The 13,734-nt window shown below is 47.3% G+C and overlaps 1 protein-coding gene across 1 annotated transcript in view; it reads right to left on the reverse strand.

The window, feature by feature from the left end:
- GLP2R (glucagon like peptide 2 receptor) overlaps window positions 1-13,176 on the reverse strand; it is a 48,900-nt gene extending 35,724 nt beyond the window's left edge. Inside the window, exons 1-5 of the mRNA XM_055305259.1 lie at window positions 13,106-13,176; window positions 12,319-12,403; window positions 5,890-5,977; window positions 3,799-3,903; window positions 1,038-1,159 (exon numbers count right to left, since the gene is read on the reverse strand). Coding sequence (XP_055161234.1) covers window positions 1,038-1,159; window positions 3,799-3,903; window positions 5,890-5,977; window positions 12,319-12,403; window positions 13,106-13,176 — 471 coding nt within the window. The remainder of the gene's footprint in view (window positions 1-1,037; window positions 1,160-3,798; window positions 3,904-5,889; window positions 5,978-12,318; window positions 12,404-13,105) is intronic.
- Window positions 13,177-13,734: the final 558 nt, after the last annotated feature.

Consider the following 13,734-nt stretch of genomic DNA (forward strand, 5'->3'; position numbering starts at 1 on the left):
AGCAAATGGGGGAGAGGGGAAGAATGTTAATACATTTTGACTTTAGATAGTGGGTCCATGAATATTTATTTTATTATTCTTTTTAACTTTCCTATGTGTTTGGATATCTCAAAATAAAATGTTAAAAAATATACCAATTGAAATATGCTATATGGAAAACTGAGTTTTATCATTAAAATCTACATATTAAAACTATAAACATATACACACACACAGAAATACGATCTCTTTAAAACACAATCTCATTTATCGTACATAAGAACCCCCAGCTGATGAGGCGTAAGAACATATTTTGTTCACCAGCACTCTGAAGAGAAAAGACCTACTATCGCTAGCATTTTTTGGGCCAAATGTCAATCCATTATTAGAAACACAGGCAATCATGGCCAGAAGTTGTTGTTTTTTTTTTTATGTTTTTGAGATTTTTTTTTAAATATTTGAATTCTTGGAAATATGGCTATTTGCAGAAGGGAGGAGGCAATGCCCCAGTCCTCACCTTTCTAAAGAGAGAAATCTTTACTTCCGGTGGGAAGTGGTTTGACTTTTGATTTGCTGTCCCTCGGGTCCCTGCAGACCTGAACCCAGAGGAGGCTTCAGGCATCCTGCACCTGCTGGTGAGTCCCCCGTGATCACCTGGGCCCCCAGCCTTAACTGCACATCAGTATCAATGGGGCACCAGATACCAGTCTGATGACCAGACCCCAGCACAGACCCCTGACCCAGTCTCCATGAAACCATTCGCTCAGGAGTTATTAAGTACCCACGGTATGTAAATGCTTTTGCACCCCAGTATTTGGCCAGGGGTGAGAAACTGAGCAGCCTCAGGGGTGCCTATTTCACTCTTGCTGCAGAAGAAATTCAGCGGCTGCCAGAGGTTACTGTCCCACAACCATGGACCTTCCCCAGGTGAGGCTGGGGCAGACCAGCAGTGGGGGGAGGCTCCTTGTGTGGCCCCCAGAGCCAACCAGGGGGGCCCTGGTGGAGGGTGGTTGAGGAAGATGCCCAGGGCCCATCATCACTAGGCCAAGCAGACTCACATTCTGTTCAGAGCTGTGGTCCTTGGAGCATTCGGAGTCATCCTGCCAAATATCCGTGGAGTTCTCCAGCATTTGCCAAGTACCCCGAGCCAAGCAGTATCTGTAGGCCCTTCCTGAGTTTTCTGAAAGTAAACACAGCTCTAGGGAAGAGGTCAGAGCACCCAGCCCACTCCTGAGCACGTGGTGAGGCCCTCATCCTCACCGCAAAGCTGTGGAAAATCCCAGGGAAAAGGGATTTTCACTTGCCTTTTGGGGGCTCATTAGCATCCCTGCTGTTTATTTGGGATGGAAGGAAAAACACGGAAGCCTCTGCATTTCGTAACAAACCACGATCCACTAATGTCTACTGTGTTTACCCAAAGTCTCTAGAGCTAGAACAGTCCCTGGTGACTCAGAAATGTGAGAGCCCTGGAAGGTGCAGCCCAGCTGGGAGACACAGGATCAGAGAGGGGCGTTGGGTCTTGATGCCCAAGAGGCAGTGCCACAAAGAAGAGAAAGGGGTAGATGAAGCCTGCTCGGCCACCTACAAGCTTGGTGGCCTTAAGCTTGTGCCCTCCCACTCTTGGAGACTTCTAGTTTCTTCAAGAGCTGAGGATAATACGGTAATGGTACCAATCTTCCCCAGTTTGGGAGAGGGTTAAACGAGTGCATGCGTGCATCCGTGCGCATAAGTGACAGGTTGGCACTGTGTCCACGATGATGGCTCCATTCTCAAAGCCCTTCCCCAAAGGGATCTTCCTCCCTCCTAGAAGACCAGGGCCTGGACTTGCCAATGAGTAATGGAAATTGAACTTCCCACTCCTGACCCTGCATGGAGTAGGCCAACAGTAACTATTTGTTGAGTGTAATGGATGGATACCCGTGGGGTATTTCCCCCTGCCCACCTGAAGTCTCCTCGAGGGTGTCTAACTGCCATCTCAAACACCATTCAGATACTCTTGTCCTTCATGGTCTATGGCTGACATGGCAGTCATGCACATCATGCCTCACCCTGAATCTTCCAAAGGCTGTCTGGAAACAAGTCAGAGCCCTTCCTGGGCCTCCCATAAAGTCCTATAAGGTCTGGCCCTCAGTACTCTCTGACCTAACTTCCTACTGGCTCTCTTTCCCCTTCAGGACAGCCACAGTCATCTCGCTTGCTCTTTGTGGGACACACTAGATGTAAGCAGTGGGCGCCCTGGGCCACCACACAGATGACGGTGAGCGTGGGTGGAGTCAGGCAGGGTGGGAGCTCTTTCCCTCTCCACCTTCCAGCCCCCTGTCCCTCACCTCCCGCGTCATCTGACAAGTCTTGGCTCTTCCTCTTGCCCCTGCCTGCATCTGCACCATCATGCTCCCATTCTCTGGATCCCTTAAATCAACTTTTTTGTAAGTTTAGATTTTTAGTCACTTTTTCCCTTCAGGTGGAATGGACCTCCGTTTTTAACTCTTGAAAAGAATAAGTAGGTGGAGGAGCAGTGTGGGGTGGGGGCAGGAGTAAATGGCCTGTTCCATGTGTCCTTGAGATCCATGGACATTTGGGTCTTAAAGACCTTAAGGAATCCAGGGGCTTGACCTTGGTCTCAGCCTCATTTCCATTTACAAAGCACCTGCTGTGTGGCTGACTCTTCCTGCCTTCTTATTCATTTGTGGCCTCAAAAGTAGCTGTTGTTCACTTCACTTTCCAGAGCAGAAAACAGCTCAGAAGGGCTCTGGACACTTGCCCTAAGTCACAGAGGGTAAAAGAGATGGACAGGCGCTGAACTCCATGTGCAGTGCTCTCCCCACCCCACTGAGCTGGCTCCCACAGGGCTGCTTCTCAACTATCCAGACTCTGCGGTCCAGCAAACTCCGATATCTTCCCTTAAACGTCACATGCTCATACCTCTTGGGTCACTTCCAGCTGGTTTTCACCAGAGGATAGTTCCATAGACTATGTCACTAGCTCTCCCATCAGAAGTGCGTCTCTCTTCCTTGGGAACTCTCTCTTTGCACCAGAAGCCTCAGAAAATCGAAACCAAATTTAACTGATGATTTACCAAGCTGAAACTAAATACAAAAATTTCACCATCTTGCCTGCTCAGTAAGGCATTCTCACTTGGTTTTGCCTGGAACTTTCTAATCACTTATGTTTCTGGAGAATAGTTGGTTTTTTGTTTTGTTTTGTTTTGTTTTGTTTTTCTCGTTCTTTGGCCTTCAAAGGCAAAAAGAGTTCTAGCCAGTAATTGTTTCTCTTCCCTTCCAGAACAAACCAGCTAAGAGGTTGGGCTGCTGGGGCAGGTGAGGGTGGGTTATGCTCCTGGGATCCTACATAATAGCCACTTGCTTTGCGCTGAGTGGTTAAAGATTTCATCCAAGTCCCATGGGACTTAAAAGCACCACCCTGTAGTACCATCTTCCAAAGCTATCTGACAATTCCAAAGTTGTGGATGTGAGCATCCCAATCTCTCCTCCTCCTCTCCATGATGACTGTCACTGCAGCAAATTCTGTGGTAGCCAGGCCTGGACTCTCTAATCTTCCAATAAAACAGGACTATTGCCTTAATGGAACATCCAGGCAGAGAAGAATTGCAGGCAGACAAGAGGAGGTGTCCGAAGAGGAAAGAAGGTATGTTACTGACTACTTAGGAAAACTTCTGTGGGGAAAGAAGACTTGAGAAAACCACTTGGTTGGAGCCCTCTCTCTCTCTCTCTCTCTCTCTAATTGCTTCCTGGCTAGTCTACCCAAGAGGGACCAGCTTTTAAAGAAACTGCCAGAAAATGGTAAAATAAGACTTACTACCTTCACTCCACCAAGGTAAGTATGAAGGGCAGGGGACGGAGACATTCCCTGGAGAAGAATGAGGCCAGCACACATATCGATCAAAGGTCCCATTACAAAAGGTCCCTGTGGAGAGAAAAGGTCCCAGGTGAGTGCCATGTTGGAGCACCGACACCGCTGATGGGGGCAAAGCCCCCTTCCTGGCACAGGAAGCTGGTGTACCCTATGCAGGAACAAGCATGGCTGTTCCACTGTCCAGATAGGTCAAGGATGAGGAGCAACATGGGGAGGAAGGAGTGTTTAATGCACCCTTAGGCACAGTGGCTTTGTCTACCCAATCTGACCCCTCGCAGTGGTCCCGTCCATTATGTCAACGTGTATGTCACTCTGATGTTGGTTTATTTTACATGGGCTGAACTCTCACACAAGCTCAGAGTCAGGAGAACACTTGGTGGTTCAGCCAGTGCCTTCTGTTCCATAATTACCTAAGGAATTGTCAAGCCTTCAACCAATTAGATGCTGGAACACCCTCACTATAAAATGTGCAAAATGACCAGTGGACAGAGGGGATCTGCAGAATCAAGGTTCTTGGCTACATGTATTGGACACAACCTCTGTCTGGACATATTGCTCCATTTGAAGACCAACCAAATAATCATTATGAGACATTTGCATCCAGGGGGTGATTTATACACTGGTACTCGGCAATGAGATGCTAGAAACATACAATACAGCCTTATGGGCTTCCTGGGATGAAATTAAGGGGTTTCAGGCTGTATCCCAAATGTCCATAATGCAAGTTCCTCACTCCTGGGAACTGAGCATCGTTCCTATCTGCTCCCTAATTGGGCTAGCCTGCAGGGGCCACTCAGGTTGGATGGCCACATCATTGACATCAGGACCCCACAGATGCAGATCTACCAGGTTATGAGCTGGCTCAGGGCATCCTGTGGAGCCGGCTGCAAGTGTCAGCACAAGGTCTGTGTGAAGCAGTGCTCACCTGGCCAGGCTGCTCACGGCATGGCTCCAAATTAAAAGGACGTGCCCTACTTTGATTTCAGAAAGCTGTATTACCTAAAGAGAGGGGTGGTCCTTATAACAGATATCAAGCTTTGATTGCCACCAGCCTGGGCTTGAAGAAATATTCAGAGGGAGAGGGGTATGGCTTGAAGGCTGGGACTCTTTGGGTCAGGAGAAGGGAAAGAGAGTTTATGGTATTCTGTCCTCCTCTGTGCCCCTGAATGAAATAATCTGAAAGCAGCCAGGAGGATGGGGTGGGGGCAGATTTCATTATTAAAATAACAAAAAAAAGAAGTCTTGGGATGCACCCAAAAAGTCTGCATGAGGGCAGGAGAGGCCATGGAGTGATCAAACTATTAACATATTTGCTAGAACTTTCTAAACCTGGTATAGACCTGGATAAGAGAAATGTTATGATTCGGATTCAGATAACACCCTGGGGGATGAGGACATCCTCCCACCTATCTCCCCGGTAGAGTCCCAGGTTAATCTACAACAGTTGCTCATGTCATGCAATTTGGTGGTGAGTGTGCTGTGATAGATGACTTTAAATTAATAGTCACATCTATGTATATCTTGTCTCATACGCTCTTTTATAATGAGAGGTGGGGGTCTCTCTCCTCCCTTCCCTTGAGCCTGGATAGGCCTTAGTAACCATCTGACCTAATTGAGCTTGGAGGGGATAGCTTCTGAGGCTAAGTCATAAATGGCAACATGACCTCTAGTCATGCTTGCCTTGGCAACCTAGCCACCATGCTGTGAGGAGCTGGGGCCATGTGGACAGGCCACATGGAAGTGTTTTGGCCAATGGACTCTCAGCTGGAGCCAACATCAACCATCAGATGTAAGTGTGAACAAGCCTTCAGATGATTCCAGCCCCCAGCCACTGAGTCTTCCAGCTAAACTCAACACTGTAGAGCAAAACCAAGCCATTCCCCCTGTGGCTGGTCTGAATTCCTCACCCACAGAAACTGTGATAGATTATAAATGATGATGATGATGATGATGATGATGATGATGATGATTGCTTTAAGCCACTCAGCTTTTGAGCTATTTGTTACACAGCCATAGATAACTCATACACGTGCTTACCAGAAGGCTCCTTGAGCAAGTCTTTCAGGCACTTCTCTTTGTATTGAGCCCACTTGCGAGTTGTTTCCTCAAGGAGGGATCCTGTAACCTGGACAGAAAAAAACAAAACAAAACACGGTGACTCCCTGTTCACTACAGAGGTGGCCTTGTGATCATGTCATCACGAGTCTCAAAACCTGCCATTGACGTGACCATAATGGCCTGCAGCAAGAAACAGAACTTCTTTGGCATCTTATGCTTTATGTTAAAGATGCATACAAATTTTATGTTAATCCCATAACCTAATCATATTGATTTTAATACAGATATGAAAGACTTCCCCCCCCCAAAATCTTCAAGTGAGGCTGACATTTCCAGAGGAGGCAATATGCTCATCCTGAATGTGACATCCTACCAAATGAATAGTTGCATGCTTCTAAGATTATATGGATCTCCAGAAGAGAAGCATCACACTAAGAAGGATCCAATAACATGTCAGGAAAAGGCTGGAGAATTGCAGGGACTTGCACCATCCTACCTGGCTGCCTGTGGGTCCAGAATCAAAGACTGGGCAGACAGATGCTCTGCTACTATACTTGAGGCCTTGGGATTTTATTTCCTTTCTGACATTCCCTCCCCTAGAACCTTAAAAATATAGCATACACTTTTGGGCTTTCCAGATAATTTGAGTTGTATAACAACATCTAATTGTGCATCTGCACCACTTGCTTTGTTTATTAACAAAACAGTGGGTTTAAAGGGGTTTTCTTTTCTTCAATTTGCTCATCTTCGTTTGAGCACCTGTTGTGTGCCAGGCGTTGCATTCGGGAGGAACTGAAGGGGATGCAGTGGTGGGCAAAACACAGCTTCCTTCTGCCCTAAAGGACTTAGAATCTGCTAGAGATAAGACAATTGTATAACCGGCTGTCATACAAAGTCAAGTGACATTCTTACCCTATCGTCCCTGGCTTCCAGAGACGTTCATCCCCTAATGGTTCAGTATTGGCACCATTAGCCTTTCTGGTTTGTTCCAGAAACCAGGAGTTGTCCTTGGCTTCTCTCCCCATCATATAACCAGGTACTAGTTTCTGTCCTGTGCTTCTCCCTAACCTGCGTTCCATTTCCTCCACCTCTGGCCTGGTCCACACTGCTCCAGAGGGATAGGTCCACAGAGCTGTCCTGCCTAAAGTCATCCACCTGTGGCCTACTGATTTGACTTTACATCTCAGCCACCTCTGGCCCAAACCTCTTGACCCCAATCTTGCTCTTTCATGACTTTGCATCTTTGTATGTCCCACTGGCCCTCCCTCCTAATCTTGTCTTCACCTGGCTCACTCCTGGTTCAACCTCCAAGGCTCAACTCAAGCCTAATGACCCCCAGTCATACTTGACAACCTCTGTGACTGAAGTCTTGAGCTGGGAACCTTTCTCCCCAGTGCCCTGTGACCCCACACATGACTAAGTCCTGCAGTCCATTGTGTTCTATTGCCATTGGTGGTTTATTTATTTGTTCATCCCCTTCATGACCCCATACATTCCTGGAGGACTGAGATGTGTCTTTCATCTCTGAATACAAACCCCTAGCACAGGCCAGAAGTTATTGTTCTCATTGTCCAGTAATAGAAACAGAGGTACAGGTAGGAGTTGGAGTTGGAGGAAGGATGAACACAGAGGGGCTAGATACGTGATTTGGGATAAGATCATCCAGTTCAACTGGCTTTGAGGTCTTGTGTCCTCTCACAAGGGGTAACAAACTCATATGCTTTCTTGGGCCAGGCAGAGAACCGGAAGGAATGGGATAAGACAGGTGGGTAGCAACAGGTGTAGCAATAGTAACAACAGAGAGCAGAGAAGCACAGTGTAAACTGGGGAGATGTTCCACCAAAAAGTCAGCATCAGGAACACCTGGGTGGCTCAGCAGTTAAGCGTCTGCCTTCAGCCCAGGGCGTGATCCTGGAGACCCGGGATTGAGTCCCGCATCGGGCTTCCTGCATGGAGCCTGCTTCTCTCTGCCTCTGTCTATGTCTCTGCCTCTCTCTGTGTCTCTCATAAATAAATAAATAAATAAATAAATAAATAAATAAATAAATAAATAAATAAATAAATTCTTTTAAAAAAAAGTCAGCATCAGAACCACTATATTCACCCATACCCCCCACAACAAACCAAACCAAACAACACAAAACAAAACAACAACAAAAACAACCCAAAACCCAACCACCTATAAGCCCAGTGGATGGCAAGCTTCCACCTTCTGAGTAACTAGTCCAGTCTACCCTCTCCCTTCTCTGCCCAGCATGCCCCAGCCCCCAATACTATGGAACGCATGATGGGGTCTGTGTTCTTCCTTTGCATTCTTTCCAGAGAATCACACAGCCAACTTTTTGGATAAGAGCTGGTGTAGCCATCATTAGACCAGAGGTTGCCAATCTTCTTCAATTCATGGTGCCCACAGTGACTCCATCATTTTTCCACAGTACCCTTAAGCCAGAAGAAAAACCAAAAGTCCCATTTCTTTTGAGGAAGTAGGGTCAATCAACTTAAATATTTGCATCCTAACAACTGAGTGCCTACTGGAGATTGTACAACTTCCCAAACTTGGCAATCAGATGGGACAGCATCCCGTTTGTTCCCATTCTACATTGATGCTTGTGCCGTACTCGCTTTTTATCACAGCAACTGAAAAAAAAAAAAAAACACTCCAGCTTTGCAGAGATACAACATCATCAAAGGGAATGAAGCGTGATCTAATGCCAAGACCATGAACTACCTCGAGCTAGTAATTTGCGGGGTTTTGGCAGATGTCAAATATCGCTTTGCTTCCCTTGAAAAATGAGCAGCCCTGTGAGCTCACAGCAGTGCCTTGAGGGACCTCAGCACACAATTTGGAAGCCATGGGATTAACCATGGCTTATAATAATTATAATTATAATATAATTTGGCCAAGGAATATAATTGGCCAAGGAAGAGACAATTAAAATTAGTCATGCACGTGAGCTGTCCCCAGACTAATTTGACCCTCTCCCCCTGCCCTTTGCCAAGACTGATGGTCATGATCAGGAGGAGGAGGAAGAGGAGAAGGAGGAGGAGGAGAAAGAACCCTACAAAGCACCAAATTTGGTCAATCTAGGGGAGCTGGACAAACTGTCTTCCCAGGTACTTGTCCTAAAGACACGAAAAATGCAAGAGGCAAATCCAAGTTCAATCACAGCCAGATCCAAACAAGGTAAGGATGAAAGGAAATAATGCGAATGGCTGTTTTCTAACCGGGAAAAAATCGACTTGATCTGGATTTCTCTTTCCCTTGCATGGGCAACGAGCATCAACGACTAACTCTGCCGAGGAGGGATCAAGGAAAACGGGGGGTAAAAAAAAAAAGACCTTCTGTGGGTTGCTTTCAATACATTTTATTGTAGTCTTTGTTCAAGAATGCGTGCGCCTCTCTGTAAATCAAACAAAAAAAATTGCAGGAAAGCCAAAAGGGGAGAAGATTGAATCATAACGTTAGTATCAGAAATTACCATCTCCTTCTGGACTCTTCTCTCTGTGTACACGCTTCCGTTTTTTTTCTCCTTCTTTCCATTTTTATTTTAACCAAAAAAGGAAATCATCTTGTTTTGTGCTTTCACCAGAAGGTGCATAGTGAATATGAATCCATTGCAAGAGCCATACTCCTAAAACACCGTTTTAACAGCTACATAATGTTCTGTGAGTGAATGTGGTACACAGTTCAGTGTTCAATCTTCTAGCGATGAACACTTACACGGGCTGAGATGCTTGCTAATATAAACGATGCTCTACTGAAAAAATTCACAAACATTTGAGCACATCTTTATTTGCTTAGGAGAAATTCTTTCAACTGGAATTTCTGGGTCCTAGAGTATACACATTTTTAAAGGGCTTTGATAATGTACTGCCAACCTATCCTTGCCAAGTTTTCTTCTTCTTTTTTTTTAATTTAAAAGTATGCACCTTTTTACGCTCCCATCGACAATGTAAGAAAGAGCCACAAATTTGCTTCTCAAAGAGCCTTAGAGAGAGAGTTTATGTTTTTTGAAGCCAAAGCAACTGTTAATTAACTTAAATGAGTCCAAAGCGGGGAGGGGGGGTTGAGGGCGGGTGGTTGGACTGCTTAAATTTAGAAAACCTAAACTATCCCTGAGAATTTCTCATTAAGTGAATTTTAGGAAGACTTCCTGCCAGAAAACATGCCACAATCATTTATATTCCACGCAGGGAAAGCATCTGTGAACAAAATCCATCATGTAAGTCGACACAAAGCCTTATAATGTAAACATCATGGAGGAAAAATATGGGTTTTAATACCAAGAACCCGGGGGGGGATTCATCGGGGTGATAGATGCACCCTGGAGGACAGACAGAGGGAAGAGTTTCTGAAGACAGACTGGGTGGCAGATGGGGGTGGGGTGGGAGGGGACACAGCTCACAGAGACAGTATTGATTAGGAAAAGACCAGAAGCAAGGAACAAGGTGTGGCTTTGTCAGCTTCATACTCCGGCCTGAGTCACTGCAGATTTTGCTGACGGAACATATCCACAGTCATATGTCAGCAGCTTGCCCAGGAATGCTAAGGAAGAGAGAACACAGGGCTTTGCTCCAGTGAGACGTAGCAGCTCACAGGCCGCACAATCGCATGTGGTCACTTAACAACCGTGAACCTCAATCTCCCCAACTGCGAAATGGGCTCCGTCATAACACTTCTGCGAGAGGCTTGCAGTGGGGATTGCAGCCAGACGGACTGAGGAGAAAATGCAAAGTGCTGCAGCAGTGCTTGGCACCTCGTGGGCAACCATCGATGCAGGATCGCGCGTAGAAGGGGAAAGGAGCTAGACTGCTAGTTGCATGGATTCAGCCGGAATATGAGATGCCCGGAGGGTTGAAGCAAGTGTGTGAGCTCTGTGTGGAGTCTCCCACCAACGGCCCCACCGCCACCCAGCTGGTGGTTCGCCCAGGGGCAGCCACCATGGCAGGAATCTCATGAAACCATCGACGGGGTGCACATCCTTAGTCCGTGGGAGAAATCGGACGCAAAGAATTCGGTAGGTGTTTTCTGCCTGTTGGGTCCCAGGTTAGAACAAAGAGAACAAAGAAAGCCCAATGAGGCGAACACTTACAAGATCAGACACCACGAACCGACGTCCCTAGGTGGGGGCAGGTGGGATTTGGAACCCCAGGGCCACATACAGGGTCGAACTCCACCCATGGGCCAGAGGAAGAAGAGAACCCTTCCTCAAGGCACTTTCATGGCTTGCATTTCCCAGATGAACAAGACATCATGGTCTAGTATAAAAATGGAAACTCAGGGGCACCTGGATGGCTTAGTCAGTGAAGCATCAGCCTTCAGTTCAGGTCATGATCTCAGGGTCCTGGCATCGAGTCCCGTATCGGCCTTCCTGCTCAGCAGAGTGTCTGCTTCTCCCTCTCCCAAAAACCTTCTTTTTTTAAAGGAAGCTTAAAAAGGTAAAAGGGCAAAAGTCAAGTGTCCCTGGATAAGAATAAAACAAGATACCAGAATGCCCACCTGAAGAGGTTGGTTACATACATTACAAGACAACCTTGAAGTCTTAAACATCACGCTATGGGGGTACCTTTTACTGATACAGAAAAGCGTTCTCATCTGTAAGTGGGATTAGCAGGAGCTCCTCCCTCATGGGGTGTAAATTGAGTTAATACAGAGGACACACCTGGCACCGGCCCTAGCACATCATGCGCTCGATTGAAGTGTTAGCTTGTCTTAGGTTTTAGTGTATTCCCATAAGACAAAAGCAGAGAGCGAGATAATATTTATAGTCAGTCTGATCTTATGCTTGTTAAAAAAAAAAAAACAATAAAGTACCTGTAAATATATGGCAGAAAGAGGTCCAGAAGTATAAGCCCCCAAAGGTGAAAAAGGGTGATTTCTGGGTGGTGGGACTGCAGTGATCTAGAGCTGGTATTTATGCATCTTCAGATTTTATACATTTAGTTTTTAAAACAATGAACATTCTATATTTTTATACTAAGAAGGAAAAGGAGAAAGGAAAGAAGAGAAAAAAAAACATATTCCTAAATACTCAAGCCTGAGAACATTGTAAAAGCAGACAAGATATACAGGACCAATTTAAATGCTATTTACAGAATTCATCCTGACATTGGAAAATACTTATAAAATGGTGTAAAAGGGAAAACCAGGATACAGAACACTTTATGCATCATAACTTCAGACACACAGACACACACATAGAAAAAGGATTTGCAAGAAATCTGTCAAAACGTTAACCACGATGACCTCTGAATACTAGGATTAGGGTTAATCATTCCCGCCTTAACCCTTAATAATATTTCCCAAATTGCCAACGAGAGGCCGCAACTGCCTATAGGATCAGAAAAGATGCAGAACTGACCCCGGCAGCAATCGCCGTGACAATCCAAATCATGAACCGCTCTTACTTGTTTGATGGAGACCAGGAGCAGCAGGGTGAGCACGGGCCTCGCGGGGGCCGGCGGGGAGCGCTTCCTGGAGGGGGGCAGAGGCCTGGGCCCCGGGCGGGCAGGGGTGTCCATGGGCAGCGTGGACTCGGGGTGGGGGTCCTCTCCTTTCCTTCTTCCAGGCGCTGCCCCTGCTCGATGCTGGCCTCGCCACCCCCTGCAACTTCACAGGCGAGGGCGCAGTTCTGGAATAGTCCAAGATGCACCAGAGGCGGCCTCCTCCTGCATTCCTCCCGGCACAGCGAGAAAATGTTTGCACAAACCCTCTCCACGCCGCACGCGGAGGGAGCGTCTGAACTGGTCTAGGGCCACCTACCGATGATTCCCTGGGGTTTCTCATCAGCGGTGGCTCAACTCCGCCTGGGCCACCCCCCCTCCTTCCAAAGGCAGGGAGATTTTTCCCAGACCTTCCCCCAAGTCAGCTGCGCTCCCAGGGACTTCTTTAGCAAGGGCAGCCTGGGAGGAGAAGCCAGGCAGCCAGTGGTTCTGCTCCATGCACACGGCCGGCGGGCCAGAGCCTCGGGTTCTAGCTGCTGAGCAACAGCTGGCACAAGAGGATGGGCCTCACACCAGGTATGAGTGGGCATCTGAGCAAGGGGGCCCATTTCTTATCAATGCCCCAAGTCTCTTCTGATCCCCATCTATGCAAACACTTGGAGGGAGAAAGCAGATCCAGGCCCAGGCCCTGAAGCCAAACCTAAATGGGTGGCTTGAGTTCTGTCTACAAGTGCAGGAAAGTCAAACACACCTCTTGATGGCCCCGTTGAGCCTCTCGATGCCGTTCAGCCCACCTGGCAGGGGCTTCCAGGGGACGCACATCACTTTCTCACCCAGCTGACGACCACCTGTTTCATTCGTCCTCAAATAACCCTGTGAGGCGACCAGGAGGTCTCCACTTGACAGCTGAGAAAATGAGGCTCAGAGAGGTTAGGCTGCTGGCCCATGGCCACACAGCAGTAAATGGCAGGCCCAGAATTCCCAGAATCACCTGACACAGCCACGTGGTCAGGTGCTGATCTTACCTCAACTCTCCAGGGGCATTCCCTTCCTCTGGCGGGCTCCTCTAGGGGCCTTGGAGAGGCTCAGCTCGGCCCTGCTCTCCCCACCTCTCCCTGTCCAGGCTCTTCAGCCTCCAGATTGGAGGCCCAGGAGGCAAAGAGGTCCTGCCTGGCTGAGATGCAGGTCAGCAAGAGACAAGAAGGCCATGTTCTCATGGAGTTTGGTTTTGTTTTTCTCTCCATTCAAGTCAGACAGAGGAGCACACCCTTGCTAACTTACCTGAGTGAATGAATTCTGAACGGTTGGGGGAATACCAGGAAGCACCGCTCAACAGAAATCCTTGGAAATCTTAAAATCACCACATGGCAAGACTTTAAA

This window comes from Nyctereutes procyonoides, unplaced genomic scaffold, assembly GCF_905146905.1.
Source record: "Nyctereutes procyonoides isolate TBG_1078 unplaced genomic scaffold, NYPRO_anot_genome, whole genome shotgun sequence".
Lineage (NCBI taxonomy): Eukaryota > Metazoa > Chordata > Mammalia > Carnivora > Canidae > Nyctereutes > Nyctereutes procyonoides.